The following is a 27,670-nucleotide window of genomic DNA, read 5'->3' as shown; positions in this document are numbered from 1 at the left end:
GGTGTTTAACCAGCAGTAGAAAGGAAGTGTTGATGCCCCTATACATATCATTGGTGAATATGATGTTAGGTTTTGGAGGCAGTATCTTGCTAAGGACATAGAAAGACTTGAAGCGGTTCAGAAAAGTGTGACAAAAATTATAAGGGATTTGTGCCAAGAAACCTAGGAGAAGAGACTTGCGGACCTGAATATGTAAATCCTAGAGGAAAGGAGGGATAAGGGTGATATGCTCTACATGTTTAAATAGTTGAAAGCAAATAAACCTTTTCTAGAGAAGGGTAAGTGATAGAGAACATGAATTGAGGTGGGTGGGGGGGGGGGGGGGGGAGAGGGTGGTGGATGCCTGAAGTACCCTCCTATGGGAGGTGGTTAAACAGTAACAATTCAAGAATGTGTGGGATTTACACAAAGGATTCCTAAATGGAAAGAGAATAAAATCAAAACACTTAGCTGTGCGTAAGCAGTAAATCTAGTTGTGGAAAGTAAGGCTAGTGCTGGACAGACATCTATGGTTTGTGTCTTGATTATGGATGGATAGATCTTGTTGGGCTGGAGCAGGCTTTGACTGCAATTCCAGTAGTTGAATATTAAGCCAGTGTGAGACAGACTTCTATGGTTTGTGGCCTAAAAATGGCAAGGACAACTCAAGTAGTGTGCATATGTTAGGCAGACTGGATGGACAATGCAGGCCTTTAACTGCCATCATCTACTATGTGACAACATGTAGACCAGCTTTAGATCTGGTGTAACTATGGTCACGTGAACTTTTATTTTTATGCAGACAATATCCTCCTGGATTTTCCTTTCATCCCTCATCATATCAACCTCTTTAAAGTACAATTCTGTCTTGACACTGTTTTATTGTGGCTTACCAAACAGTCTCGTTCTTAACCCTGATAAGACTGTAGCTTGTTGGATTTCAGGCCTCCTTCCAGCCCCTGAAAAGGAAAAAGATTTATAAAATGACCCTCATGTGACTAACATACAAAAGGGTTTAATTGGCCCACTTTTGAGCTGCAGAAATTATAGCCCAATGGACTAAACTTTGATACCACATATATAGATTGTCAATCCTGTTGAAGTTCCTGAATCTGACTTCATGTAAACCTTACTTCATTTTGCACCTTGTACAGTGTATTTATTTTACATAGTATAACTGTTTTGTGGTCTTCACATAATTCATGTGCAGTTTTTTAAGGACAGTGGAATAAATGTTTTATTTTGTTCTCTTTATGAGTCTGACATTAGTATGAAGATAGTTATCTGATTGTCATTAAGATCTGTTTGCGGTCTTCCTTCTAGATATCTGCTGTGTGTTTCTGGTGACTTTGTGAAAGTGTACAGGACTGCTACAGAAGAATGTGTGCACCTGCTGCAGGGCCATAGCAATGTGGTGACAGGAATCCAACTCAACCCTGGGAACCATCTTCAGGTACGTCAGCATGGAACCAGTGCCTTCCACCTGTGCAAGGCGAGAAATTGGTTTTTATCATGTGGGTTAATTGAGAATTTGATTCAGCTTGTTTTGCTTACAGAACTGATACATTTTGTTCTATAAGAAAATTTTAATCTGTGGTATTCTATTTTGGATATTTCTCATTATCCAAATTTTTTTCTCCTTCTTTTTATTTATATATTCCTTACACCAGATGAATGCCTTGGCAAGTTTTAACTATCCCTCATTGACATGAGGGCCTTGTTATTAGAGGTGATGATTGCCAGTAGTACCAAAATACCTTTTCCCCCTCTGACATCTTCACGCTCCCAGCTCTGTTAGGCAGCAGATGTTAACCTGAGTTTGCTGCACAGTAGTAGTAGGTCTTGAACCTTGTTGCTGGCCAATAACACACATCTTGGACCTTACAAGGTGCATGATGTCTAGAGCAGTGGTTCTCAACTTTTCTTCTGTTGTGACACACTGAACACAATAATTCACAGCTGAACAAAAGAAAAAAAAAACTAAGTATCTCTTAAAAAATTAAAAATTATGCAAGGGATATATAAAATATTTGTAACCAAAATTTAGGGCCCTGTTAACTAAGCCGCTTTGTAGGCATGCAAACGTTTTAGCACATGCTAATGATTAGACACCCATAGGAATATAATGGGTGTCTCTATTGTTAGCGCACACTTATTTTTAGCGTGCTTTTAGGCTTAGTAAACAGAGCTCTTACTGTACTTGCTATAAGCTGTTATGAATATTAAAAGTTCTTTGAGAAAAAAATAAAGGGCACAAAGAGCTTACAGCTTATACAAAACAAATACAATTTGTTTGTCCTGTTTGTCTGTCCTAATTAGATTGTAAGCTCTGTCGAGCAGGGACTGTCTCTTTATTTCAGTGTACAGCGCTGCATATGTCTAGTAGCGCTTTAGAAATGATAAGTAGTAGTACATACTCAAATTCTGGTGTCACCTCAGTAACATCAACACAGAATCCCTTCAGTGCTAAACAACTTCTAAGTTCTGAGGTGGTTTTAAACCCAATTGCTTCTCAATCACCATTGCAAACCCTAGGTCCAAATGAGCTGATAGCTGACACGCCTGCCTTGAAACAGAACCTATGGACAGCAGAACTGAAACATTTCCATTTGGGACTGGTGGTAGAAACTAGGTGCTTGAAATCCCCATAACTAGCCCCTAACTGTGGTTCTCTGCTCTTTTTAGCCTGCAGGCACAGGTGATGGTTTATGGAAAGCACAGATTTGCTGTCCTATGTCCATTTTTGGTAATATGTCATACTCCCTGGGGGAAGTCTTTGCAAAAGTTTTGAAAATTCTGCTAAATAACATACAGTATGAGGTTTAAATGAATTCCTCATCCCTAAAACTTTCAGAAAAAGGACCCAGTTTATGGTTCTACCTGCCATCTGAATGTGAGATCTTAATGTTAATGTGTCCTTTCCATTAAAGATCGTCCCCTTTGTAAGTTTCATTTTATGTTCTTCTGGCCTTCTGTAAAGGTCGCTAAAAGTTAGATGCCAAGATGCAGCGTGCTAAGCGCTAATTCTGTTACGGCATCTGGGCTCCCAGATTCTATTATAGAATACTAGGTGCGCCCATGTAGCCCATGTCAATAGCAGGCATAAATGTGCTTTTAAATGTGGAACTTCAGCGTGTGACTTAAGTGATGCGTATAAATGTGGGACCCGCCCATTCATCTCCCTCATGCATGCTCCTTTGCATTTATGCACTGAGTTGCGTCACAGAGTTATAGAATACCCCTTAATTCCCAACTAGCACTTAAGTGTATAACAGTCTATTATGTAAATACTAGTATTCTATCTAATATAATAAAACGCACCGTGAACGTTCTAATGAGGACAACGTTCTGAAAGGGTTCGTGGCGTTCGTGTTGTGAAGCCAGCAAGCCGTCTCTGCCCCGCCCTCGCGTCTAAACAAACAAATCCGGAAGCGAAGCGTCAGGGAAGGAGGCGGCGCTCCCGACGTCTACCCTCCTTCGCTGTGTCACAGCGAAGGGAAAGCTAGACGTCGGGAGCGCCGCCTCCTTCCCTGACGCTTCGCTGCACGAACCGCCACGGAGGTAAAGTTAAAAAGAATAAAAAAAAGGGATGCATGGATGCGAAGGGGGGGGGGGGGAGAAGAGGGCGGCCCAGGCTGGGACATGGCAGAGAGAGTAGCATGGATGCGAGGGGGGGGGGGTCATGGAAGGGCGAGAGGGGACTTGCTGGAAAAGGATGAATGGAGGCTGCAGGGGACAGAGGAGTATGGATGGGTATGGATTAGGAGGGCAGGGCACAGGGAGAGAGGGGAATTACTGGAAATGGATGAATGGAGGGGGCAGGGGACAGAGGAGTATGGATGGGCATGGATTGGGAGGGCAGGACTCAGGGAGAGAGGGAAATTGCTGGATAGGGAAAAATGGAGGGGCTAGGTGACAGATGAGCATGGATGGGCATGGATTGGAAGGGCAGGACTCAGGGAGAGGGGAATTGCTGGATAGGGATGAATGGAGGGGACAGATGGGCATGGATGGATATGGATTGCAGAGCAGGCCTCAGGCAGAGAGGGCAAATGCTGGATAGGGAAAAATGGAGGGGCCAGGTGACAGAGGAGCATGGATGGGCATGGATTGGAAGGGCAGGACTCAGGGAGAGGGGAATTGCTGGATAGGGATGAATGGAGGGGACAGATGGGCATGGATGGATATGGATTGCAGAGCAGGCCTCAGGCAGAGAGGGCAAATGCTGGATAGGGAAAAATGGAGGGGCCAGGTGACAGAGGAGCATGGATGGGCATGGATTGGAAGGGCAGGACTCAGGGAGAGGGGAATTGCTGGATAGGGATGAATGGAGGGGACAGATGGGCATGGATGGATATGGATTGCAGAGCAGGCCTCAGGCAGAGAGGGGAAATGCTGGATAGGGAAAAATGGAGGGGCCAGGTGACAGATGAGCATGGATGGGCATGGATTGGAAGGGCAGGACTCAGGGAGAGGGGAATTGCTGGATAGGGATGAATGGAGGGGACAGATGGGCATGGATGGATATGGATTGCAGAGCAGGCCTCAGGCAGAGAGGGGAAATGCTGGATAGGGAAAAATGGAGGGGCCAGGTGACAGAGGAGCATGGATGGGCATGGATTGGAAGGGCAGGACTCAGGGAGAGGGGAATTGCTGCATAGGGATGAATGGAGGGGACAGATGGCCATGGATGGTTATGGATTGCAGGGCAGGCCTCAGGCAGAGAGGGGAAATGCTGGATAGGGATGAATGGAGGGGGCAGGTGACAGACAAACATGGATGGCCATGGATTGGGAGGGCAGGGCTCAGGGACAGAGGGGAATTGCTGGAAAAGGATGAATGGAGGGGGCAGGGGACAGATGGCCATGGATTGGAAGGGCACGGCTCACACTCTCTCTCTCATATACAATGTCTTTCTGACTCTCACTCTCACACACTGTCTCACACAGTATCACATTCACTCTCTATGTGCCACACAGTCACTCACACACTCGCTTGGTGTCATACACTCACTCTCACAGAGAATCTGTGTCTCACACACACACTCTCTCTGTGCCCAGACACACACACTCTCTCTCACACTGTGTCTCACATACACACACTCTCATTCTCACACACACTCTCTCACAAACACACTCACACCCAGACTCACTCTCTCTCTCACACACTCACACTTTCACTCTGACTCTCAAACAGTCACTCTCACATACTCTCCCAAACATACACACTCCAAGGAAAACCTTGCTAGCGCCCGTTTCATTTGTGTCAGAAACGGGCCTTTCCATATCATCAAGCTGATCAATCCATAGACTGGTGGGTTGTGTCCATCTACCAGCAGGTGGAGATAGAGAGCAAACTTTTGCCTCCCTATATGTGGTCATGTGCTGCCGGAAACTCCTCAGTATGTTCTCTATCTCAGCAGGTGGTGGTCACACACAGCAGCAGCAGCTCTGGCTAGGCCTCCAAGCCTAATTTTTAGGTTTTGTTGAGTGCCTGGGGTTGAGGGCTCTTTTGAGCAAGTGCAAACCTGGTGGTGCCAGGTCCCTCCTTTTCTCCCCCCTCCCGCTGGCTCCGTTAAAAAAAAAAAAAAAAAAAAAAAAAAAAAAAAAAATTTTTAAACGTCTTTAAGGCGTTATTTCGACGTTTATTTAAGCGTCTATTGCAGCTACTCACTGGGACACCAGGTCGTTACAACTCGGAGCGGACAGCAGGTAATTTTACCTTTTTATAGCGGGCGGGGGTTCCCCGATTCTTCTCCTCGTGGCACATGGCGTCGGAGGGCGAGGGCGCAAAGGGTCGCTCCCCGGGTCGCTTGAGCGCTTCTAGAGGGGATGCGGGGGTCTTAAAGCCTGATTCGCCCTTGTTGGGTGGCAGTTTCGTGACCGATGAATGTCCCGGTCCTTCCTCCGGCGTGGCGGTTTTTCCCGCCATAAACGCCCATCCCCCGCTCCTCGCCTCCGCCATTTTGGCCGGCCACGCGGCTCGGACGGCTTCTTCTTGGGCCGCCCTTGAGGTTGGAGACATTAATGCCATGAACGCCCTTAATTTGGGCGACGGCACAGAAGCGGCTAAAGTTAAGAGCCGTTCTTCCCGCGCGGCTCCTTCGCGGAGTTTCGCGCCGGACGCCATTTTGATGCGCAGCAGGCCTCTCCCCCGCTGTTGCGAGCGCCGGTTGAGAGTGCGCCTAGGGCTGTTGCCCAGGCTGCGGAAGTGCACAGTCTGGGGGGTTTCTCCCCCGAGTTTGTTTTGCTGCTGCATCAGGCCTTCCTCATGCACAACGCTGCCCCCGCTCCCTCGTCTGGTAAAGAGGTTGAGGTTCCCAGAGGTAAACGCCCTCGGGTTGATTCCCAGGCCTTGGAGGAATTTGTCTCCTCCGATGTAGATGAGGGCAGCGTGTCTGAGGTCTCCCAACGGTCCTTTGCGGATTCCTTGGAGGAGACGGATCCCCGCTCGGATGGAGCGGATGACCCCTCTGCAGCGCGGCTTTTTCGCCCAGAGGATTTGCCCACCTGTTGTTACAGGCCATGGACACTTTGAAGATTTCCTCTCCGGAGGACGTCTCTCCCTCAGCCCCTGTTGGCTCTGCCATTATGCTGGGGACGAAGCGCCCGCCTAGAACCTTCCACGTGCATGATGCCATGCACACCTTAATTTCGGCTCAATGGGATGTCCCAGAAGCGAGCCTTAAAGTGGCTAGGGCTATGTCCCGCCTCTATCCTTTGGCTGTGAGTGAACGTGAGGCCTATCTGTGGCCTACCGTGGATTCTTTAATCACTGCGGTGACTAAGAAAACGGCATTGCCGGTGGAAGGTGGCACGGCCCTAAAGGACGCCCAAGACAGGAGATTGGAGGCGGCCTTAAGGTCGTCCTTTGAGGCGGCTGCTTTAAGTTTGCAGGCCTCAGTTTGCGGCTCCTATGTGGCCAGGGCGTGCCTGACTATGGTGCAGCGGGCTTCCCCCTCGGATCATTCCTTGAGGGATGATTGGCCAGCCCTGGAATCGGGCTTAGCCTATGTGGCAGACTTGCTGTATGATGTCTTGAGAGCCTCAGCTAAAGGCATGGCTCAGACAGTCTCTGCGCGGCGGTGGCTTTGGCTGAAACATTGGTCTGCTGACCACGCCTCTAAATCCCGCCTGGCTAGGTTGCCTTTTAAAGGCAAGCTGCTCTTTGGGGTCGAGCTGGACAAAATCGTGACCGATCTCGGCACATCTAAGGGCAAGAAGTTACCAGAGGTCAGGGCTCGGGCTAGTGCTCGTCCCGGTACCTCCAGAGGACGGTTTCAGGAAGCCCGTCGGTACCGCCCGGGCAGGTCGGGTTCTTCTGCCCCCTCTTCCTTTAAGAGGCATTTCTCCCCCAAGCAGCGTTCCTTTCGCAGAGACCGCCGTCCCGGAGGTGCTCCCTCCGGTCCTCCCCCAGGGTCTCGTACCCAATGACGGGGTCTTGGTCCACGCCCCAGTGCAGATTGGAGGACGGCTGTCCTCGTTTCTGGGCGAGTGGACCACAATAACTTCAGACGCTTGGGTGCTGGAAGTCATCAGAGACGGCTACAAGCTAGAGTTCTGCCGACCCTTAAGAGACGGGTTTGTACTCTCTCCCTGCAAGTCTCCGGTCAAAGCTGTGGCAGTGCATGCAGACTTTGGACAATCTGATCCGCCTGGGGTGCGGTCGTTCCGGTGCCAGAAAGTCAGCTTGGCAAGGGGCGTTACTCCATTTACTTTGTGGTACCAAAGAAAGGAGGTTCTGTCCGGCCTATCCTCGACCTCAAAGGGGTCAATCGGGCCTTGAAAGTGCGGCACTTTCGCATGGAGACTCTCCGCTCTGTTATAGCGGCAGTGAAGGCAGGGGAGTACCTGGCTTCCTTGGACATCAAGGAAGCGTACCTGCATATTCCCATCTGGCCTCCTCATCAACGCTTTCTGCGTTTTGCAGTCCTGGGCCGACACTTCCAGTTCAGAGCCCTCCCGTTCGGGTTGGCTACTGCTCCGCGGACCTTTTCCAAAGTAATGGTGGTCATAGCGGCCTTCCTGCGAAAGGAAGGAGTACAAGTCCATCCTTATCTGGACGACTGGTTGATCCGAGCCCCCTCTTATGCAGAGTGCGGCAAAGCTGTGGACCGGGTAGTTGCTCTTTTGAGCTCCCTGGGATGGATCATCAACTGGGAGAAGAGCCAGCTGCGCCCGACTCAGTCCCTGGAGTATCTGGGAGTTCGATTCGACACCCAAGTGGGCAGAGTGTTCCTGCCAGACAATCGGATTGTCAAACTTCAGGCTCAGGTGGACCAGTTCCTGGTAGCCTCTCCTCTTCGGGCTTGGGACTATGTGCAGCTGTTGGGCTCTATGACGGCCACGATGGAAGTAGTGCCCTGGGCCAGGGCTCATATGAGACCACTACAACACTCTCTGCTGCAGCGCTGGACTCCGATGTCGGAGGATTATGTGGTGCGTCTTCCCTTGGATCCAGCAGTGCGCAAGGCGCTGAGCTGGTGGATGCAGGCAGACAAGTTGTCTGCAGGAATGCCTCTGGTGACCCCAGAGTGGATTGTCGTCACGACGGACGCCTCATTGTCGGGCTGGGGAGCCCACTGCTTGGGAAGGACAGCGCAGGGGCTCTGGTCTCCTGCAGAGGCGAAGTGGTCTATCAACCTCCTGGAACTCAGAGCCATTCGGTTGGCGCTTTTGGAGTTCATCCCGGTACTGGTGCTGAAGCCTGTACGGGTACTGTCGGACAATGCCACGGCTGTGGCCTATGTCAACCGCCAGGGAGGTACCAAGAGCGCCCCTCTAGCCAAGGAGGCTATGAGTCTATGCCAGTGGGCGGAAGCGAACCTGGAACAGCTGTCAGCGGCCCACATTGCCGGAGTCATGAATGTCAAGGCGGACTTTCTCAGTCGCCATACCTTGGAGCCCGGAGAGTGGCAGCTATCTGCTCAGGCGTTCTTGGACATCACGAAGCGCTGGGGCCAGCCGAGCCTAGATCTGATGGCGTCATCGGCCAATTGCCAAGTGCCGCGCTTCTTCAGCAGAGGACGGGACCCTCGATCCCTGGGAGTAGATGCTCTTCTCCAACAATGGCCGACACAAGAGCTTCTCTATGTGTTCCCACCCTGGCCCATGTTGGGCAGGGTCCTAGACCGGGTGGCAAGACATCCCGGCAGGATAATCCTGGTGGGTCCGGATTGGCCCAGACGTCCCTGGTATGCGGACTTGATCAGGCTCTCAATCGACGATCCTCTGCGGCTGCCAGTGGAGCAGGGCCTGTTACATCAGGGTCCCGTGGTGATGGAGGATCCCTCCCCCTTTGGTCTTACGGCCTGGCTATTGAGCGGCAGCGTCTGAGGAAGAAGGGCTTCTCAGACAAGGTCATCGCCACTATGCTGAGAGCGAGGAAACGCTCTACTTCTACTGCTTACGCCAGGGTTTGGCGTATCTTTGCAGCGTGGTGTGAAGCAGGCTCACTTTCTCCCTTCACTGCTCCAATTTCTTCAGTGTTGGCGTTCCTGCAAGAAGGTCTGGACAAAGGCCTGTCGCTCAGTTCCCTTAAGGTCCAGGTAGCGGCTCTGGCTTGCTTCAGGGGCCGCCTGAAGGGTGCTTCCCTGGCTTCCCAGCCAGATGTGGTGCGCTTTCTCAAGGGAGTTAATCACCTGCGCCCTCCTCTGCACTCAGTGGTGCCTGCGTGGAATCTCAACCTGGTGCTAAGAGCATTGCAGAAGCCGCCGTTTGAACCCTTGTCGAGGGCATCTCTGAAAGACCTGACGTTGAAAGCAGTCTTTTTGGTGGCTATCACTTCAGCCAGAAGAGTTTCCGAGCTCCAGGCGCTCTCATGTCGAGAGCCTTTTCTGCAGTTCACTGAGGCAGGAGTGACTATTCGCACAGTGCCTTCCTTTCTGCCCAAGATTGTTTCTCGCTTCCATGTGAATCAGCAGCTCTGTCTCCCTTCCTTTCGTAGGGAGGACTACCCAGAGGAGTACTCTGCTCTTAAATATCTGGATGTGAGACGAGTCATCATCAGATACTTGGAAGTGACCAATGATTTCCGGAAATCGGATCATCTGTTGTCCTGTTTGCAGGTCCTCGTAGGGGTCTGCAGGCTGCTAAGCCTACAGTGGCAAGATGGGTCAAGGAAGCCATTGCAGCAGCTTATGTGGCCGCAGGGAAGGTGCCGCCTATCCAGCTGAAGGCTCACTCCACAAGAGCTCAGGCGGCCTCGATGGCAGAGGCCGGTTCCGTCTCCTTGGAAGAGATATGCAAGGCGGCAACTTGGGCTTCGGCCCATACATTCTCCAAGCATTACCGCTTGACTGTGGCTGCTCGGGCGGAGGCCCGGTTTGGAGCTTCAGTGTTGCGGTCAGGGATTTCTATGTCCCGCCCTGGGTGAGTACTGCTTCGGTACATCCCACCAGTCTATGGATTGATCAGCTTGATGATATGGAAGGTAAAATTATGTATAATCATACCTGATAATTTTCTTTCCATTAATCATAGCTGATCAATCCATAGCCCCTCCCAGATATCTGTATTGTTTTATTCTGGTTGCATTTCAGGTTCAAGTTTACTCTTCAGTTACTTCAGAAAGACTTCGTGTTCAAGTTTTTCACTTGGATTCTTCAAGAGTTAAGACGAGTTTGTGTTACAGTGAGCTGCTGCATTCCTCTCCCCTCCGTTTTACGGGGCTGGATTGAGACTTATAATTCTGCCGGCACTCCCTCCCGCTTCGTGCGGCTGTAGGGCAGTTTTGTACCCCTCCCGCTTCGGCGGGGTTCGGGTCAGTCAGCTCCTCCCGCGGTTGCGGTTGCAGGATAAGCCAGATCCCCCCGCATCGGCGGGGTGGTGTCCCTCCCCCGCTCCGCGGGGATGAGCTGGACGGATTCCCCTCCCCCACTTGTGTGGGGATGAGCTGGGTAATTCCCCTCCCCCGTTTCGGCGGTGGTGAGCTGGGCAGAGTGTCCCTTCGTGGGTGTAATTCTCTAAGTGCTGAGTCCTGCGGATGGAGCTTTGATATCGACATACTGAGGAGTTTCCGGCAGCACATGACCACATATAGGGAGGCAAAAGTTTGCTCTCTATCTCCACCTGCTGGTAGATGGACACAACCCACCAGTCTATGGATTGATCAGCTATGATTAATGGAAAGAAAATTATCAGGTATGATTATACATAATTTTACCTTTTTACTAGTAACTATATAAAATTGGCAGTTTTTACTATGGAACATTATAAAATAACTAAATGTAATATTTCCAGAGTTCTAAATAGTAATAAATCTACTGCCTATACTGCCTGCATCAGGAGTCCAAAAATAAATCCAGATGTGCACATATCGGATGTAAATAGCTATACACACATCACAAGGGTGTGTGGAGGAGAAATGCTGCTTTTTTTTAAACTATTGCTTTTCGACTGACTTTTACCATTAGGGGAAGGTGTTTTTTTACTCCTGTATAGGTTTTGTAGTGCATATTGTGATGTATGTGTAACTATTTCCATCTGATATATGCACTTCACAGTATGTAGTGTAAAACCTATAGAAGAGTAGGAAAAACCTTTCCCTAATGGTAAAAGTCGGTCAACGAGCAGTTGCAGCATTTCTCCTCCACACACCCTTGTGATGTGTGTGTAACTATTTACATCTGATATGTGCACATCTGGATTTATTTTTGGACTCAGTGACACTACTGAGGTTCAGTTGTGAAATTCATTCATATATCAGGTGAATAAAATATTTATTTTAATGCCATTTGTGATATATAGTATTTTTTGCCTGGTGGTGCTTTATAAAAGCAACATATGCTTATATGTACCTTTTGTAAAACTGGCTCTTAGAACAGTGTTTCAAGCTGATTGTGGAGCATACACTTTCCAGTCTGTTGTACAGGACCAGTTTCTTGAACCCATACACTGCCTCCATTGTACTCAGATGTCTTACATACATATTCATTGTGTGTGGATATCCTACAAAAGCAGACTGGCCAAAGGGGATACTCCAGTATTAGCTTGAAAAACAACCACAGTCCTCGAGAGCCACAAGCCAGTTGTTTTCAAGATTTCCGTAGTGACTGTACGTGAAATCTATTTGATTTGCATGTACTGCTTCCATTGTGTGTAAACAGATCTCATACATAGTCACTATAGAAGTTTTGCCCACCCCTGTCCTAAGGTAATCTCCAATAGTACACAAATGCTCCCTCACAAACTTATGGCTGTGACAACACTGGAGTTCTGGTGACGGGAGCCAGCTCAGTTGCTAGAAACCTGTCTTCTCAGCCCCTCCAAGTAAGTGGCAAGGTAACTCCCTACACCGCCTAAGTGTCGCCTTCCAAATTGCCTATGTACAGCCTACGTTAACGTACTCATTCATATATGCCTACACAATTGAATAGACATCACAGGTAGAAAAAGGCTGCTGTTTTATAAAGTAAGTTACCCCTGCAAATATGCTTTTTACTGGTACAAGGATAATGTATAGCAGGTGTTCTGGTAAACGAACTTGCTTTCTTTGAATGCCATATTGGACCTTTTCTGTATTTTGTGCAGCAACTTGATTTTTTCTGTCACTGACCCTTTTAATTGTTTTTGATCAGTGTGCTGATTCTGCTTCTTGTTTCATCTCTAGCTGTATTCTTGCTCCGTCGATGGCAGTATTAAACTCTGGGATTTTATGGATGGAATCCTAATAAAGGTAGGTGGAGTTTTGCCTGTGATTCACTGGATGGCTGGTTGGCTTTCAGTTTTCTCCCTTTCTTGACAATAAACTAAATAAAGACGTAGCACAAATTTGGCAAACAGTTGTGTTAGCTTTGCTGATCAGGGACAGTTGCCTGTGGAGATAATATTTTATTTATTTTCCGAGAAGACAGAATGGTCTTTGTCAGTGTAGAGACTGTCGTGCACTTCACATCTGCAGTTATCACAGGTTTTCCCCCTTATAGTTGTACCTCCAGTTATGTTGATCAGGAAGCAGAAGTTTGGCCCACAAATCAAACCCAGGTCTTCCAAGCAGCAGCACTGATGGCTGGGCTGGTCCTAGATATCAGTATTTTTAAAATACTATGTGCAGCTGCAGATCTGTCCAGTTCAGAAGAATGTTAAGAACTATAATACTAGTTTATCAGCGGTCTGAAACGGCATCCTCTCTCTGCAGTGGCCAGTTTGTCTCTTGAAAGTATGCAGCAGATGCAAAATAGGAAGATCCATTCCATGCTGCTGTCTTTAAGTATACCTGGCTAATAATTGTTAATGAATCTGTTCTCCAGAAGTCAGCTGTATTTATTAAACTTGACTGAGAACAACTTCCAGAGTTCAGTTGTGCATCGAAAATTGAGTTTTGTTATTGTCTGCCAAAACTTTTATGGTATGTCCACTTTGGTCCAGTAATTTTTGAAAGAACATATAATCCATTCTTTATTTACTTGTTCATTGTGCTAAAAGCCTTTATCATTTCCCGCTCTTACTGCCTTTTCTCTAAATTTGAAAGCCACCAGCATCCTCTGTTTCTTCCCCTCAGCTCTCTAAGCAAAAGGGAGGTAAAAGGTACTGCTAATAAGAGGAAGAACGGTGGAGGAGTCACCTAATGGTTTGAGCAGTGGCTGAGAGTTTGTGATCTTGGACAAGTCACTTAAGTGTCCTTTTACTAAGGTGCGCTAGCATTTTTAGTGTGCGATAAAAATTAGCATGTACTAAACTCTGGAGACACTCATAAGAATATTTTATTTATTTATTTATTTGCACATTTATACCCCACTTTTTTCCACAGGGATGCAGGTGTCTCTAACATTTAGCCTGCACCTTTGTAAAAGACCCCCTTAATCTCTGTGGTCTCAGGTACAAACTTAGGGCCCTGTTTACTAAGCTATGCTGTAGGCGCAGTAGCTTTTTTAGTGTGCTCTAACGCTAGAGACAGCCATATATTCCTATGGGTGTGTCTAGCATTAGCACATGCTTAAAATACTAGCGCACCTTAGTAAACAGGGCCCTTAGATTATAAGCCCCCCTGTCAACTGAAAAAAGGCATGAACTAAATTCAAAATCCTTTCCCTTTGTGGGGTTTGTAATACAAATTGTTTGCTCTAATAGAATTCATTAAAACCACATTGTGACGAAATAGGGGGTTTTCAAGCCTGCGAATTGTAATATTTTTCATCATGCAGTGTATTTCTTTTGTTTGGCCAGCAGGTGGTGGTGGTGGTTCTGTGTTTTAAGGCTGTTGCAGTTAAGACTTTTTTTTTTTTATCATAAGCCCTAAGGAAAAGGTATCCTGCCCTTCTGTTGGCCTGATTCTTTCAAAAGTTAATGCTCTGGGCTCTGAGTGTCCCTAGAGTTCAAAATCCAGCCAGAAGGTACTGGATTTTCCCAGTCTCGGAGAGGGAGTACGGAGGATAAACGTCTCTGCCCTGAGATCCTGTTTAAGACCTGCGAGCAGTTAACTTCCTGAAACTCCCCAGGTGCTTCTTAGTAACATAGGTGCTTCTTAGGTAGTAACAAAGTTAGCTTTAATATTGATCCTTATTCAGTTACTTGTTATTGCTTGTTTTTCCACCTGTTTTATATCATTTGCTGGTCTGTTTTTCTGATGATAACCCCATTATTAGCTCTGTTGTCCTGGACTGACTAAGAATTCTGTTGGTTTGTGTTTTGGGTCTGTGGGTGCTTTTATAAGAACAATGGGACCCCTGAGAGTGTGGCCCCAGTGTCCTTAGAAATCACCATAGAATAATTTGTGAGTGGGAGACTCACCAGAGGCAAGCGGGACCCGAGAGGAGGGTTATAATGTAGAGCATATGCCCAGGTGCAGGCGGGCCTGAGCAGTGCTGATGACAGACCTTCCAGGTGGCCACAGGGTTAACCCCACGTGGGTGCTAGGTATGACACTCTTTTGTTTTGTTTCTGGATACCTGTCACCTTTTCACTGACATGGTCACACATGTTTGTACCTTGCAGAGGTTCAGAACAACAAACCTGTTTTGCCTTCAACAGTAGCTGCCTTTCTTTCTGCAGTGATCATTTCAGCCTGTTTTTTTTATCTGCTTATATATGTTTTCATTAGTTTGGGGATCTAAGGCTATAAAAATCCTCTTCATGCGTTTATTGGTTAAATGTTTTGCTCTTATCAGGCACCTTTGTCAAAGAGATCTGTACTAACCTTCTAGGGCAGGCAGCATTATGTAACATATAGAGCTGTGAACCTAACAGTAAAGTTACTCAAGCTGTAAGTAAAGCTCCAAGGAAAAGCTGGGAAGGCAGTTCTATAAAGGTCCCCCAAATTTGTGTGTCAGATTTCAGGATGCTGAGCATGAATTCTATAACAGCATCTGGGTGCCCAAATTCCATGAAAACACCACAAAAGAGAGCTCTGACTCTGATCCCGCCTTCATTTCCTGTTTCCGCAAGGGCGGGACCAGAGTCAGAGAGAAGGGAAGGCAGCAGAGTTGCCGAGCCTGCTCGCTCTTCATTGCTGCTGCTGGGACCCCGGTAAGGAGGGGAGGGTAGCAGAGGGGGGTTGGCGATTTTGGAGGGGGGGGGGGCACGTGTATGTAGGGACGTCTCTGCCCGCTCCTGCTGTTCTTCAACTGTCCGCTGTTCTTTTTTCCGGTTGCGCGCTTCCCGCTCTCTCACTGGGATCGTAACCACCTCATGAGTCCTGACGTCAGGCAAGCAGGGTTCTAGTGCTGGCCAGTGACGTCAGCAGGTGGTTACGATCCCAGTGAGACACAGTCGAACGTTCAAGTAGCAAATTATTATATTAGATTGTAAGTTACACTCAAAGGACTAGATTCAGTAAATGGCACCCATATTTGGGCATCAACAAAGATGCACGCTGAGTGCTTTTCTATAAGTGGTGCTCTAAGTTTGGCACATAGTGCCGAGATCCGCGCCCAAATTTTGGGCATGAGGATTTATCTGATGTGAAACTTGGTGTAATTCTAGCAAAGAAGTTAGGCATGGATATCCTGAAATTCTGTAATACTGTGTGCATCTTTTAGTGAATGCCCCTGACTCTTCATGGCCATGCCTCATTTTCAGTTGCACGTTAAAAGATTTGCATGCGTATCTTTTATAGAATAGCACCTAGCAAGATGCGCACACAAATCCAAATTGTTGCCAATTAAACCAATAAATGATTGTTAGTACTCAGTTATGGTGCTAATGAGCTCATCTCTTAAAATAACGTGCACAAATGTGGGCACCATTTTTAGAATCCAGGGATAAGTGTGGGACCTGTTGGCCTAATTCTATAAAAAGCACTAAAAATTGCATGTTAGACGCATGCTCAATTTGTGCATGAAATTTAACTGAATAATGAGCTAATTAGCACTGACAATTGGCTTTTTAACATGCAATTATTGGCACTAATTAGAATTAAAATGTATGTGCCTAAATTTTATGCACGAGTCAAAAAAAGGGGGTGTGGAAATGGAAGGGTCATGGGCGGATCAGGGACGTTCCTTTCGGTTACATGCATAATTATAGAATAAAATTGAGATCCACACCTAATAAAAGGTGCAAACATTTGCACCACATTTTTTATTTTAAGTGGCCGCATCTAAATGTAGTCGTAGTTCCCGGGCATAAGTGCTATTCTATAAACCGCGCCTAACTTTAAGCGCTGCTTATAGAATTAGCATTGAGCGAGGTTTTTTTTCAGAACAGATTTTTTTTCTTTAGGCACCATATATAGAATTTAGTCCTATGCGGGTTGGGCACTACTAAGCTTGTAGAATACTGCTCGGTGCCCAGCTTGCATTTACGCACATGGACGTAACATTTTAAGGATGTAAATGCTAGTATTTTATAATAGCTGGCAGATGGCACTTAAATTTAAGCATTAAAGTTGTAGAATGAGGGGTATAATGTCTTGAAGCCCTTTGAAGTCAAACTTAGACTAGTTCTAAGCTCTTCTTGGCTGGAGCATTATATCTCTGAAAACTAACTTTTATCTTGTGTACATTGCTGTCGTCCTGATGTGGTTGTGAATGACAGAAATTCTTAATATTGCAGCCTGCTTGAACCTCAGGTCTGATGAGTCTCCCAATTTTGTTCTGTTTTTAGACTTTTCTTGTTGGTTGGAGGTTTCTTGCTCTGTACACCTCTGCTGCTGTGCAGGATTCGGTGTTCGCCATAATTCCAAAGAATAACAGCGAAGCATCAGGTACTCATTTTCAAAATGTTTCATGCCTGGAAACAGAGACGTAATGGTCTTTATCTGCATCATGTTTAATCTAGTCTTCCTATGTTCCTTTCTTACAGCTGTTTGTCAAAGTTCATGTGATCTTTAACTTTATCTTCTTTTCCTCATAAATGAGACAAGCACAAAGGATCCATGGTTTTTGTATGTGTGTGTTTAAAAACAAAACAAAAAAAACTGTATGAACAGTTTCAATAAAATTTGGGATATATCATTCTGAATAAATTCGCAGTAAGCCTACAGCAGATGTTCAGCATGGCTCCTGTTGGCACGCATACATACTTGGATTTATTTTCTCCACTGATCAACCACAGAATCAGTGACACTTCAGCCAAGCTCTGCTTAGGTCGATTTGTGTCACTGACGACCTCTTTATAAACATTCTGCTGCATAAGACTCCAAATGCTGTAATCAGCAGGGTTCAGGCATGGGCTGTTAGGAGACCATAAGTCTGGCGAAATGAAATCCAGAGTCATTCTCTGCATCAGATGGATAGTTTCACAAGCACAATGAGCAGTTGCACTGTCCTGGTGAAACACGTAAATGTTGCCAACGATACACCTGAATGGCTGCTGTGATAGTAAAACTTCACAACCGTACTCTCCATTAATCTTTGCACCTGAGTCGATGAAGGAAAGCTCTATGCATCCCATTTTGGACACTGATTTGCTGGATGCCGAGTGAGTATTCAGAAGATTGGCAGCAAAACTGTGCTTTTTCGCTGCAGTCTGTGTCAGTCATTTAAGATGCTGATCGGTGGCTTAACCTTGAAAAGTTTCTCATCTGTAAACCAAATGAAATCAACAACGTGCAATGCGGTCATTTTCGGTTAGCTGTTTCACTCCCCTCTGCCTAAGACATCCTCGGTCAAGATCACAGTGGATGATTCAAAACGCCATTGACTGAGAAATGCCAATTGCTCGACAAATATGATGAATGGACTTATGAGTTTTGGGTGCATCCTCTTGACTCGGCACAAGTTCTTCAACTGCTGCAATGTTTTCTTCAATGCGAACTCATCAGGCTCTGCAGATTTCTGACTTGCAATCAGTTGAGCCTATTTCTCACAATTTCTTCAAAACATATTCTAGGCTTACTGTTCTACCTCTTTTTCTGGAAACTCTTTACACCATTTTCTCCAGATACTAATTTTTAATAAGGAAAAGATCCTCCTGATTGAAAGCCATGGTAACTGTTTACGTTTAAAGCAAAATGACATCTACGTGTATCAGGGGCGTAGCTAGGTGGGGGCATGGGCCCCCACAGATTTAGTCCTGGCCCCCTCTACTTTCACCTCCCCGCTGACCCGCCACCACAAGGTACCTTTGCTGGCGGGGGTCCCCAACCCTGCCAGCCTTAGTCTTCTTCAGCACCTGTCTCTGGCGCGTTCGCTGATCTGTGCTGTGAGTCCTGTCGTCCAGCATGTCCTGCACGTTCCTTTATGTGAAACTGAGCAGTTTCACTTAAAGGAGAGTGCAGGATGTCAGGACTCGCAACACAGATCAGCAAACGCGGCTCTGAAGAAGACTAAGGCTGGCGGGGGTTGGGGACCCCCGCCAGTAAAGGTACCTTGCGGCGGCGAGGGGGGGGGTCGGCTAAAATGTGCCCCTCCCCCACCTTGGGCTCTGGACTCCCCTCCCGCCAAGGTCTGGCTATGCCCCTGGCGTGTATAATGATGATAATCACTAGGTGATAGTGATGTCATTTAGGTGAGTTAGTTGGCATGAGTGTAGGCTTACTGCAAATTTATTCAGGATAATCTATCCTAATGTTTATTGAAATTGGTCACGTTCTACAGAGTTACAGTTTTTTTTCTTTTTTTTTTTTTTAATTAATTTTTGAAACACAGCATACAGTGGGGGAAATAAGTATTTGATCCCTTGCTGATTTTGTAAGTTTGCCCACTGACAAAGACATGAGCAGCCCATAATTGAAGGGTAGGTTATTGGTAACAGTGAGAGATAGCACATCACAAATTAAATCCGGAAAATCACATTGTGGAAAGTATATGAATTTATTTGCATTCTGCAGAGGGAAATAAGTATTTGATCCCCCACCAACCAGTAAGAGATCTGGCCCCTACAGACCAGGTAGATGCTCCAAATCAACTCGTTACCTGCATGACAGACAGCTGTCGGCAATGGTCACCTGTATGAAAGACACCTGTCCACAGACTCAGTGAATCAGTCAGACTCTAACCTCTACAAAATGGCCAAGAGCAAGGAGCTGTCTAAGGATGTCAGGGACAAGATCATACACCTGCACAAGGCTGGAATGGGCTACAAAACCATCAGTAAGACGCTGGGCGAGAAGGAGACAACTGTTGGTGCCATAGTAAGAAAATGGAAGAAGTACAAAATGACTGTCAATCGACAAATATCTGGGGCTCCACGCAAAATCTCACCTCGTGGGGTATCCTTGATCATGAGGAAGGTTAGAAATCAGCCTACAACTACAAGGGGGGAACTTGTCAATGATCTCAAGGCAGCTGGGACCACTGTCACCATGAAAACCATTGGTAACACATTACGACATAACGGATTGCAATCCTGCAGTGCCCGCAAGGTCCCCCTGCTCCGGAAGGCACATGTGACGGCCCGTCTGAAGTTTGCCAGTGAACACCTGGATGATGCCGAGAGTGATTGGGAGAAGGTGCTGTGGTCAGATGAGACAAAAATTGAGCTCTTTGGCATGAACTCAACTCGCCGTGTTTGGAGGAAGAGAAATGCTGCCTATGACCCAAAGAACACCGTCCCCACTGTCAAGCATGGAGGTGGAAATGTTATGTTTTGGGGGTGTTTCTCTGCTAAGGGCACAGGACTACTTCACCGCATCAATGGGAGAATGGATGGGGCCATGTACCGTACAATTCTGAGTGACAACCTCCTTCCCTCCGCCAGGGCCTTAAAAATGGGTCGTGGCTGGGTCTTCCAGCACGACAATGACCCAAAACATACAGCCAAGGCAACAAAGGAGTGGCTCAGGAAGAAGCACATTAGGGTCATGGAGTGGCCTAGCCAGTCACCAGACCTTAATCCCATTGAAAACTTATGGAGGGAGCTGAAGCTGCGAGTTGCCAAGCGACAGCCCAGAACTCTTAATGATTTAGAGATGATCTGCAAAGAGGAGTGGACCAAAATTCCTCCTGACATGTGTGCAAACCTCATCATCAACTACAGAAGACGTCTGACCGCTGTGCTTGCCAACAAGGGTTTTGCCACCAAGTATTAGGTCTTGTTTGCCAGAGGGATTAAATACTTATTTCCCTCTGCAGAATGCAAATAAATTCATATACTTTCCACAATGTGATTTTCCGGATTTAATTTGTGATGTGCTATCTCTCACTGTTACCAATAACCTACCCTTCAATTATGGGCTGCTCATGTCTTTGTCAGTGGGCAAACTTACAAAATCAGCAAGGGATCAAATACTTATTTCCCCCACTGTATGTTATGTGTGTGTGTGTGCGCGTAGAGAGAGAACCCTGACTGACCTGGAAGACAGTGTTTGCATTCATCCTGCTTATTTTCTGATCCCAGACATATGTGACAAATATTGTAATCTTTCTTTCATAGGTCAGGCAGGGACAGAATGCTTGCTTTTGCAGCATGGCATACGGTCCTCACAGCAAACAAAGAAAAAAATTTAAATATTTTTTTCTCTTTGAAATATAATAAATGGAAATACAAGAAAGAGAGGACATAGGGAAATCTACATTTCTTTTAAATATAAGAAATGCAAGAAAATTAATGCAGAACTGTTGAAAAGGGTTCTGGAGAGCCTTGTTTCATGTCCATTCAGTAAAGAGTTGGGGGGGGGAACAACAAAAACGCAACCGAAGGGACTAAGCATGTGAGCTTTTACTGCCTAGAAAATAATTGAGGATAAAGGCTCACATGCTAATGAGAAAATTAGCACGTGGCCATTATTGAAAAATAGAAAATGCAGCTATTTTTACGGCTAGGCTAAAAGTAGCCTCGGAGCACGGGAAACCCACGTTCTAGTCATAGCGCAGGCCACTTTTTAATGCAGCCTAGTAAAAGGCCCCCCCCCCTTTTGTTTCTTATTGCTTATTTTTATGCATGTGTATACTGGGCAATTTTATGAGTGCCTATGTGAGCTTGTAAAATACTCTTCTACATGTAGAATTTGCTTATAAAGTTATCCCCTTTGGGGGTAATTTTGTAACATACACTAACGTGTACTTGCTGATTATGCGTGTAAATGTTTAAAATAATAGAATTTACATGTGTGTGTGGGCACATGTGCACTAAGCTTCCAAAATTCAGCCTAAGCGCTAGTCTGTAAATCTGTGCAATAACTTACATAGTATGTATTTGATAGCAAGGCGTACACCTCTATGGGACTCGCACATAACTTATCGAATACTATAAATTTTGTGTGTATCTCCAGCATTTAGCACATCGGCTCTACGGTTGGCATAAGTGCTTGGGCCTAACTTTTACACATGTATTTAAACTTATGCTCTAAAAGGGATTGTGTGTTCTTATGTTACTTTATGGCATAGGCTTCTTACCTGGAGCCCTGTTTTAGAATCGCCTTCTTGGGCAGTTCTAGAATTTGGCCCCTTCAGTTAGGTGCACCAATTCTATAATGACATCTGTGCACCGAGAACTGGTTTGCCTACATTTAGGTGCAACTATTTGCTCCAGGTTGATGGGTGGTGAAACTAAGCACACCGAAGTGCACCATACAATGTGCATAACTTATAGTATTTTTGTAAGTTATGCTCATAAGTGGGAGACATACCCATACCCCTCCCATGGTTCGCTCATGTGTATGCCGACCTTGCACTTTACACATGTAATGTCTGCATAACTACAGGCACCCAGTTATAAAAATTCCCCATTAGTTTCTTGATTTAAGGTCCATAAAAACTAGGCTCTGACAGGAGCCTCAATTTTTTGGACCCCTGAGTGAGAGCTCTGTCTGTAATGGCTGGGCTGAATTTCAGAGGTATAAAAATACCTAGGTGGTTGTGAATGAAGGCTCATGATATCATTGGCCAACAGAGGCTGGTTTTGATTCAGCTGGAAGCCAAAGAAGCAAGAGGAAACTGCCATGCCAAAAAATTGGAACCATAAGATGCAACAAGACCATTACTGGAAGCTGCCTGTTGGCATTTCTAATGTTTGCTATTCTGTTATATCTGGAACATCTTGTAGTATGAATAAAAGCTTTTATGACATATGTCTACTGTGGGCCCTGTTAAGCAGGCTTTATTGATTGGGTACAGTTACCTACGGGAAATTGAGATCCTAATTTTATTTCAGACACATTTCAGCTGGTTTCTGTGAAACTACCAAAGACAACAGAGCAAGAAGTTGAAACCAAGGACCTGTCAGTTATTCTGGAGGATGTCAGCCAGTTGCCTAAGTGTACAGCTTTTGGGAGAGACGTAAGTTTGCTTAGTACATATTTGCTCCACTTCAGAAAGTGTTTAAGGATAACTAGGGCATCTGATTTTGGTTATAACCAAAAGACGCTGATAAGTCATGCATCCCGCCCTCCCTCAACCTCTGATTTTGAGAAATCAGCATTTTCAGTTATAATTGGAAAACCCTGGAAATGACTGCCTTCACTCCTGTGCACCTTTGATAGCTGCCCAGTGAGGGCATCATTAGGTCACTGCTACTACATCACACTTTACGAGACTGGCACAAAAAGAAAGGGGACACAGAGCAACAAAATGTATCATTTTGCTGTCCAGGTTCCGTGCACTTGCAGGAGTGTTGCAAAAACAAGGGGCCAGTTGCCACAGCTGTCTGCTGCTCTTCTTTAACTGATCACCACGGACGTAGCCATGGGAGGCTCTGGGTGGGCATGGGGCCCATTCGCTTTCAGCTCAGGCCCACCCACCGCTCAGCAGTGGCATGCACTGCTGCTGTAGGTCGTGAAGATTCCCCAAGCCCCACCAGCTGAACATATCCTTAGCCCAAACCTTCTGGCCATCAAAGCACTGGCAATTAGCAGCAGTGGTCCCATCTGCCAGTGTTGGTACCCCCCCCCCCCCCCACGCATGCTTTTGCAGCGAACGGGTTAGAGAGGAAATGCCTCATGCTCACCTGTGCCATCCATTAGCCTATCCAAAAATTGTCTTTATAGCTACACCTGTGCTGCTGAAAAGATCAGAGGCAGGTGAAAAAGAGAAGACCTATGAGAGCAAGGCTGAGTTTAGGGTTTTTACACTTCAAGTGAAAGGCTTTGCTTCAGTGAATTTTATTTGTATAAATAGAAAATAAAAGCATTTATGAAACTTTTAAAGAAGTCATATTTAACCACGCAAGGTACATATTAATATTTTTTATTACCTGAAAACTTATACAAAATGCAAACTTTCAGTACCTTCAAACACCTGATTTGCTGGAAAATTCATGAATTTACAGTTTATAAACACTTAGGGCCCTGTTTACAAAAGCACACTAGCGGTTTTAGCATTTGCTAACTGTGTAGACACCCATAGGAATATTATGGGCATCTACACGGTTAGGTCATGCTAATTTTTAGCATTCGCTAAAAATGCTATTCACCTTTGTAAACAGGGCCCTGAAACATGGAAGCTCTAAAAATAGGTTGTTCTGTTAAGTTAGGCCTTTTTGTCCCCACATCTGTTGAGGCAGCTGGTGGTAGTAAAGGAGCAAGTCTGCATTCAAGTCTGAATCTCTCTTTTACTCCTTGGTACAAGTCAGATGGAAACTTTAAGTGTTTGGTTAACACACCTGTGCAAACATAAGCCTGAGCAATGTAATCTATATTCTGCTGCCGCCTGCTAGGTAAAACAAAGTTGAAGTTGCAGTATAATGTGATTAGGGGTCATGATTTCCTGGTTTCACAGATAAATGTGTGAAATGTGTTTTTGTTCTTCATCCATTTAGAGGCTTATTTTCTAAGCACTTCGACTTGCAAAGATACATTGTAACCTGTGGAACTTTGTAAATCTAAGTGCTTTGAAAATGAGCCCCTTAGTGTAGATGAAAGGGGTGATCAAGAAAGAACATGTATGTCCGGAAATTTAAACAGAGAAATAAGTATAAAAAACACTTATAAAAGATAAAGCATGCACAGATGTCCAAATCAAAGAGCTGAAATAGCAAAAATTACAATCCACCGAGTTTGTGTAGCCAGTGTGAGTAACTTTATAACGGGGATCCAGGGTTAATAGGCTTAACCTGTGTGTCTTTATAAAATACTAGCATCAATCCTGCGTACATCATGTCTGGATTGATGGTGTGGAAATTACGCCCACTCGGGTTAATGCATACATGTGTATTTTATATGTAAATTGCAACTCTGCCCCCAACTCCTCTCCTAGGAATGCTTACTGTAAAAGTACATGCTGGCTTGCCCTGTTTGTACTATTAGGCATGATCTAATTTTATAAGAGCCTGTTTACTCACCTAGAACAGCATTTTAGGTGTGAAACTGGTTTATAAAATTACCCTTTATGTGCTTAAACTACACTTGTTTTCATGCTTGCACAGTTAAGCCCTCTAAATATATTATGAGCCACATGATCTTTTAAAAATTATAACTGAACTATTTATAACATATATACCCTACCACTGCAACACAGAGAGTAACATGATGCTATAAAAATTCTGTGAATTTAATACATAGTATGAATAAAAAGGTCTGCATTTTATTGTTTCCAACCCAGCAGATGTTGGAAAGAATTATACAAGAGTAGTCGAGAATGTCTATTTTGAGTCAAAATAACTTTGAAAATTTAACATAATGGGATGACTCTTGATAAGTGAGAATAAAAATACATAAAAAGACACATTAAGTTTGAAAATGTGCAAAATCAGACTGGGGATTCTGAAGAAATAAGCCCCCCAAAATGTGGCCCAGTGTATTTCTGTTGGAAAAAGAGTTCCAGCTTTTGTACCATAGAAACTTACATACAGTAAAACATTTAGGTTAGGGACTTGTTTCAAACTGTCCCACCCCAAAACACTCCACGAGCAACTGCCCTGCCTACAGTTGCCTTAGCATCCTGCAAACTTCCCCCACTTCCATAAAGTACACAGGGGAACCACATAGATATTAAATAAAAAAGCAAAGTTGAGCCCTGGGGTATCTTCCAGTAAACACTGGGCAAAGACCTGTTGACAAAATTCCAAATATAATTCTGAGTTCTGCCATAGAAGTAAGATTGGACCCACTTAAAGACAGTTCCACCTAGTGGTTTCAGAATCACCCGTATAAGCTCTGGATAGGCATAGAACAACCATGGTAGGGGCAACCCTTTGAATTACCTTATTTGGCTGCCTTGGTGATGTAGAGTATTGGATGAGAATATTTGTCCTACTGCACAGCTTACAGTTAAGGTGTGGGATGGGATATGTGCACTCCCAGATTTCCAACTGTCTAGACATATGTCCATACATGTTGGGCCTGGGTTAGTGTCTCCTGCATATGAACAGTGGGAAATGCAAGGATTATTAAATGTGGCTCAAATAATAGAGAAAACTTGGAGGTTATCTCATTAGGAGTTTTGGTCAAGGATTATCACCTGGCCACTGTACATCAATATGCCTACCTCTATTTGTTGCACTGTCTGAGGAGTAAGACAGAGCCCATCTGGAGGGGGAACCCACATTTTTGGAAGAGATCTGTAAGGGCTCTCATTTCACTAGGCATCTGGAAGCAGCCCTGTATAGACATTTGCAGGTCCAGCAACCATTGGAGTTGTTGCATAGGCAAAGGTGGGAAAGAGAATTGAGGGTTAGTTATGGTTCAGATGAGTGGAAGGTGATTGAGGAAGCTCTGGCAAAAACAAATATCGTAGATGTCCTTTATCGTTGATATCCCACCCCCTGCCAGTAGTCAACATTAGTACCCACAGGCTTCGCTGGCTTGCTGGTGAAATTGTGGTGAGAAGGGCACTCCAGGTCATATCTAGTGGGAGTGTCCAAAAGCTAAAACCTTTTGGAAAAGTACAGTTTTAGGTTAAATAGTACACTGGGCTGATGGTACCGTGGGAATCGGGAATTTTCTTGTTAAATAAATGTTGCAAATGATGTTGGCAAGATTATGCTTTCATGCAGCAAAACTGACTTTGGAAGCCAATTGGAAAGAGAGAGAGGTGCTTTTGTTGACAAAATAGCAAGCTAAATTGGGTTATATGTATTTAACATGTAAAAATTGACAGTGTTATGTAGAGGCGCAACAAATAAATGGGGGAGAGTTTGGGGACAGTTGAAATACAAGTTTTGTTTAGATCTTAAGTCAACAATTGTTCTTAGTGTTTGTGAGATAGTTGCTTTGCCAGCTTGTGGAGCTGGGTAAAGGGAGGTGGGTTCTTTTATTGTTTATTTTAGGGGAGAAAATAAAGTAAGATTCTTTGAGCAGTAAGGGAGGTTTCTTTGGGTATAAATCTTGTTTATGCTGTATCCTTTGAGACCTGGTTGTTCTGAGTATTTGTTGTGATTGTACCATGTTCTGTTGGCAGTTCCACCTATTCCAATAGCTACAAGTGTCTGCAATAGAATTAAAGTATCAGAAGCAGCTATGATGTCAAGTGTAACCAGAAAATATTGGTTTCCTCTATCAAACCCTAATTGAACAACATTCAGTATAGATAACAAGAGATGTTTCAATACAGTGGTATCTCCTAATCCATGGTGGTGGTCATGCAAGACATAACTAGTACCCACAAAATCAAACAACTGATTTCAATATGGCCTGTTCTTAAACTTGAAAAAGAAAAGGTAAGGAAGAGATTTGGACATTCAAATCAACACCTCCCAATCACAGAGGGGTTGAAAGAATTCCATGAGCCATGCTTTCTCCATATTTTCCTCTTTGGTTCATGAATACACATCTGTGTCCTAGCCATTACTTTCTGCTAGTAAATGACTGCCAGGTGTATCATTTACCAACCAAAAGCAAATTTGAAAAACGTATGCTGAACAATGAATTTTGCATCAACTTTAAATGAATTGTTTAGTCTCTTCCCTGTTAATGTTTCAGTCCAACGAGAACTGGCTAGCTTTGTTTTTCTATTTAGAGAAGTTGATTTTATTAATACTTGATTTTAACACTACACTTGTTTCTTGTTATAGATTTAAGTCTGACACAAAAAACTCATCTCTATTGCATTATGGATTTATTTTTCACAGTAGTCTGGGAAGAGGTTGTAAACAGGGGATCTTGTGCATTTCCTATCATCACAAAGGCTCATAAGTACACAAACATGATCAGTGAGAATACCAATCTTTATATATGTATTTTCTTTCAGTAGTATATGGACGCAAAATCTTTACATATGTTTTCTTTGTTAAAGGGTGAATTTGTGGCATCAGTGAAAGGTCTTCATCTTTCTGTTTATTTTTTCAAGAAGAAAGAGATTTGTAGGTAAGACGCAATGAAGCAGTAGTGCTCCCAAATAAATGTAAGCTCTAATCCAGTGATGGGTCATGTAGAGAGAGCAAAAAGAAAACATTGGAAACATTTGTGTTCTTTGTGTTGGGCCTGAGTTTCTGTTCTG

General features: G+C 45.1%; 1 protein-coding gene across 1 annotated transcript in view; it reads left to right on the top strand.

The window, feature by feature from the left end:
- WDR75 (WD repeat domain 75) overlaps positions 1-27,670 on the top strand; it is a 93,708-nt gene that overhangs the window by 1,164 nt on the left and 64,874 nt on the right. Inside the window, exons 2-6 of the mRNA XM_030209594.1 lie at positions 1,303-1,432; positions 12,589-12,654; positions 17,022-17,121; positions 22,452-22,576; positions 27,467-27,537. Of these exons, the coding sequence (XP_030065454.1) occupies positions 1,303-1,432; positions 12,589-12,654; positions 17,022-17,121; positions 22,452-22,576; positions 27,467-27,537 (492 nt within the window). The remainder of the gene's footprint in view (positions 1-1,302; positions 1,433-12,588; positions 12,655-17,021; positions 17,122-22,451; positions 22,577-27,466; positions 27,538-27,670) is intronic.

The sequence above is a fragment of the Microcaecilia unicolor genome, chromosome 7, assembly GCF_901765095.1.
Source record: "Microcaecilia unicolor chromosome 7, aMicUni1.1, whole genome shotgun sequence".
NCBI lineage: Eukaryota > Metazoa > Chordata > Amphibia > Gymnophiona > Siphonopidae > Microcaecilia > Microcaecilia unicolor.
The sequence above is the reverse complement of the archived record's forward strand: the minus strand, read 5'-3'. Positions and strand labels throughout refer to the sequence as shown.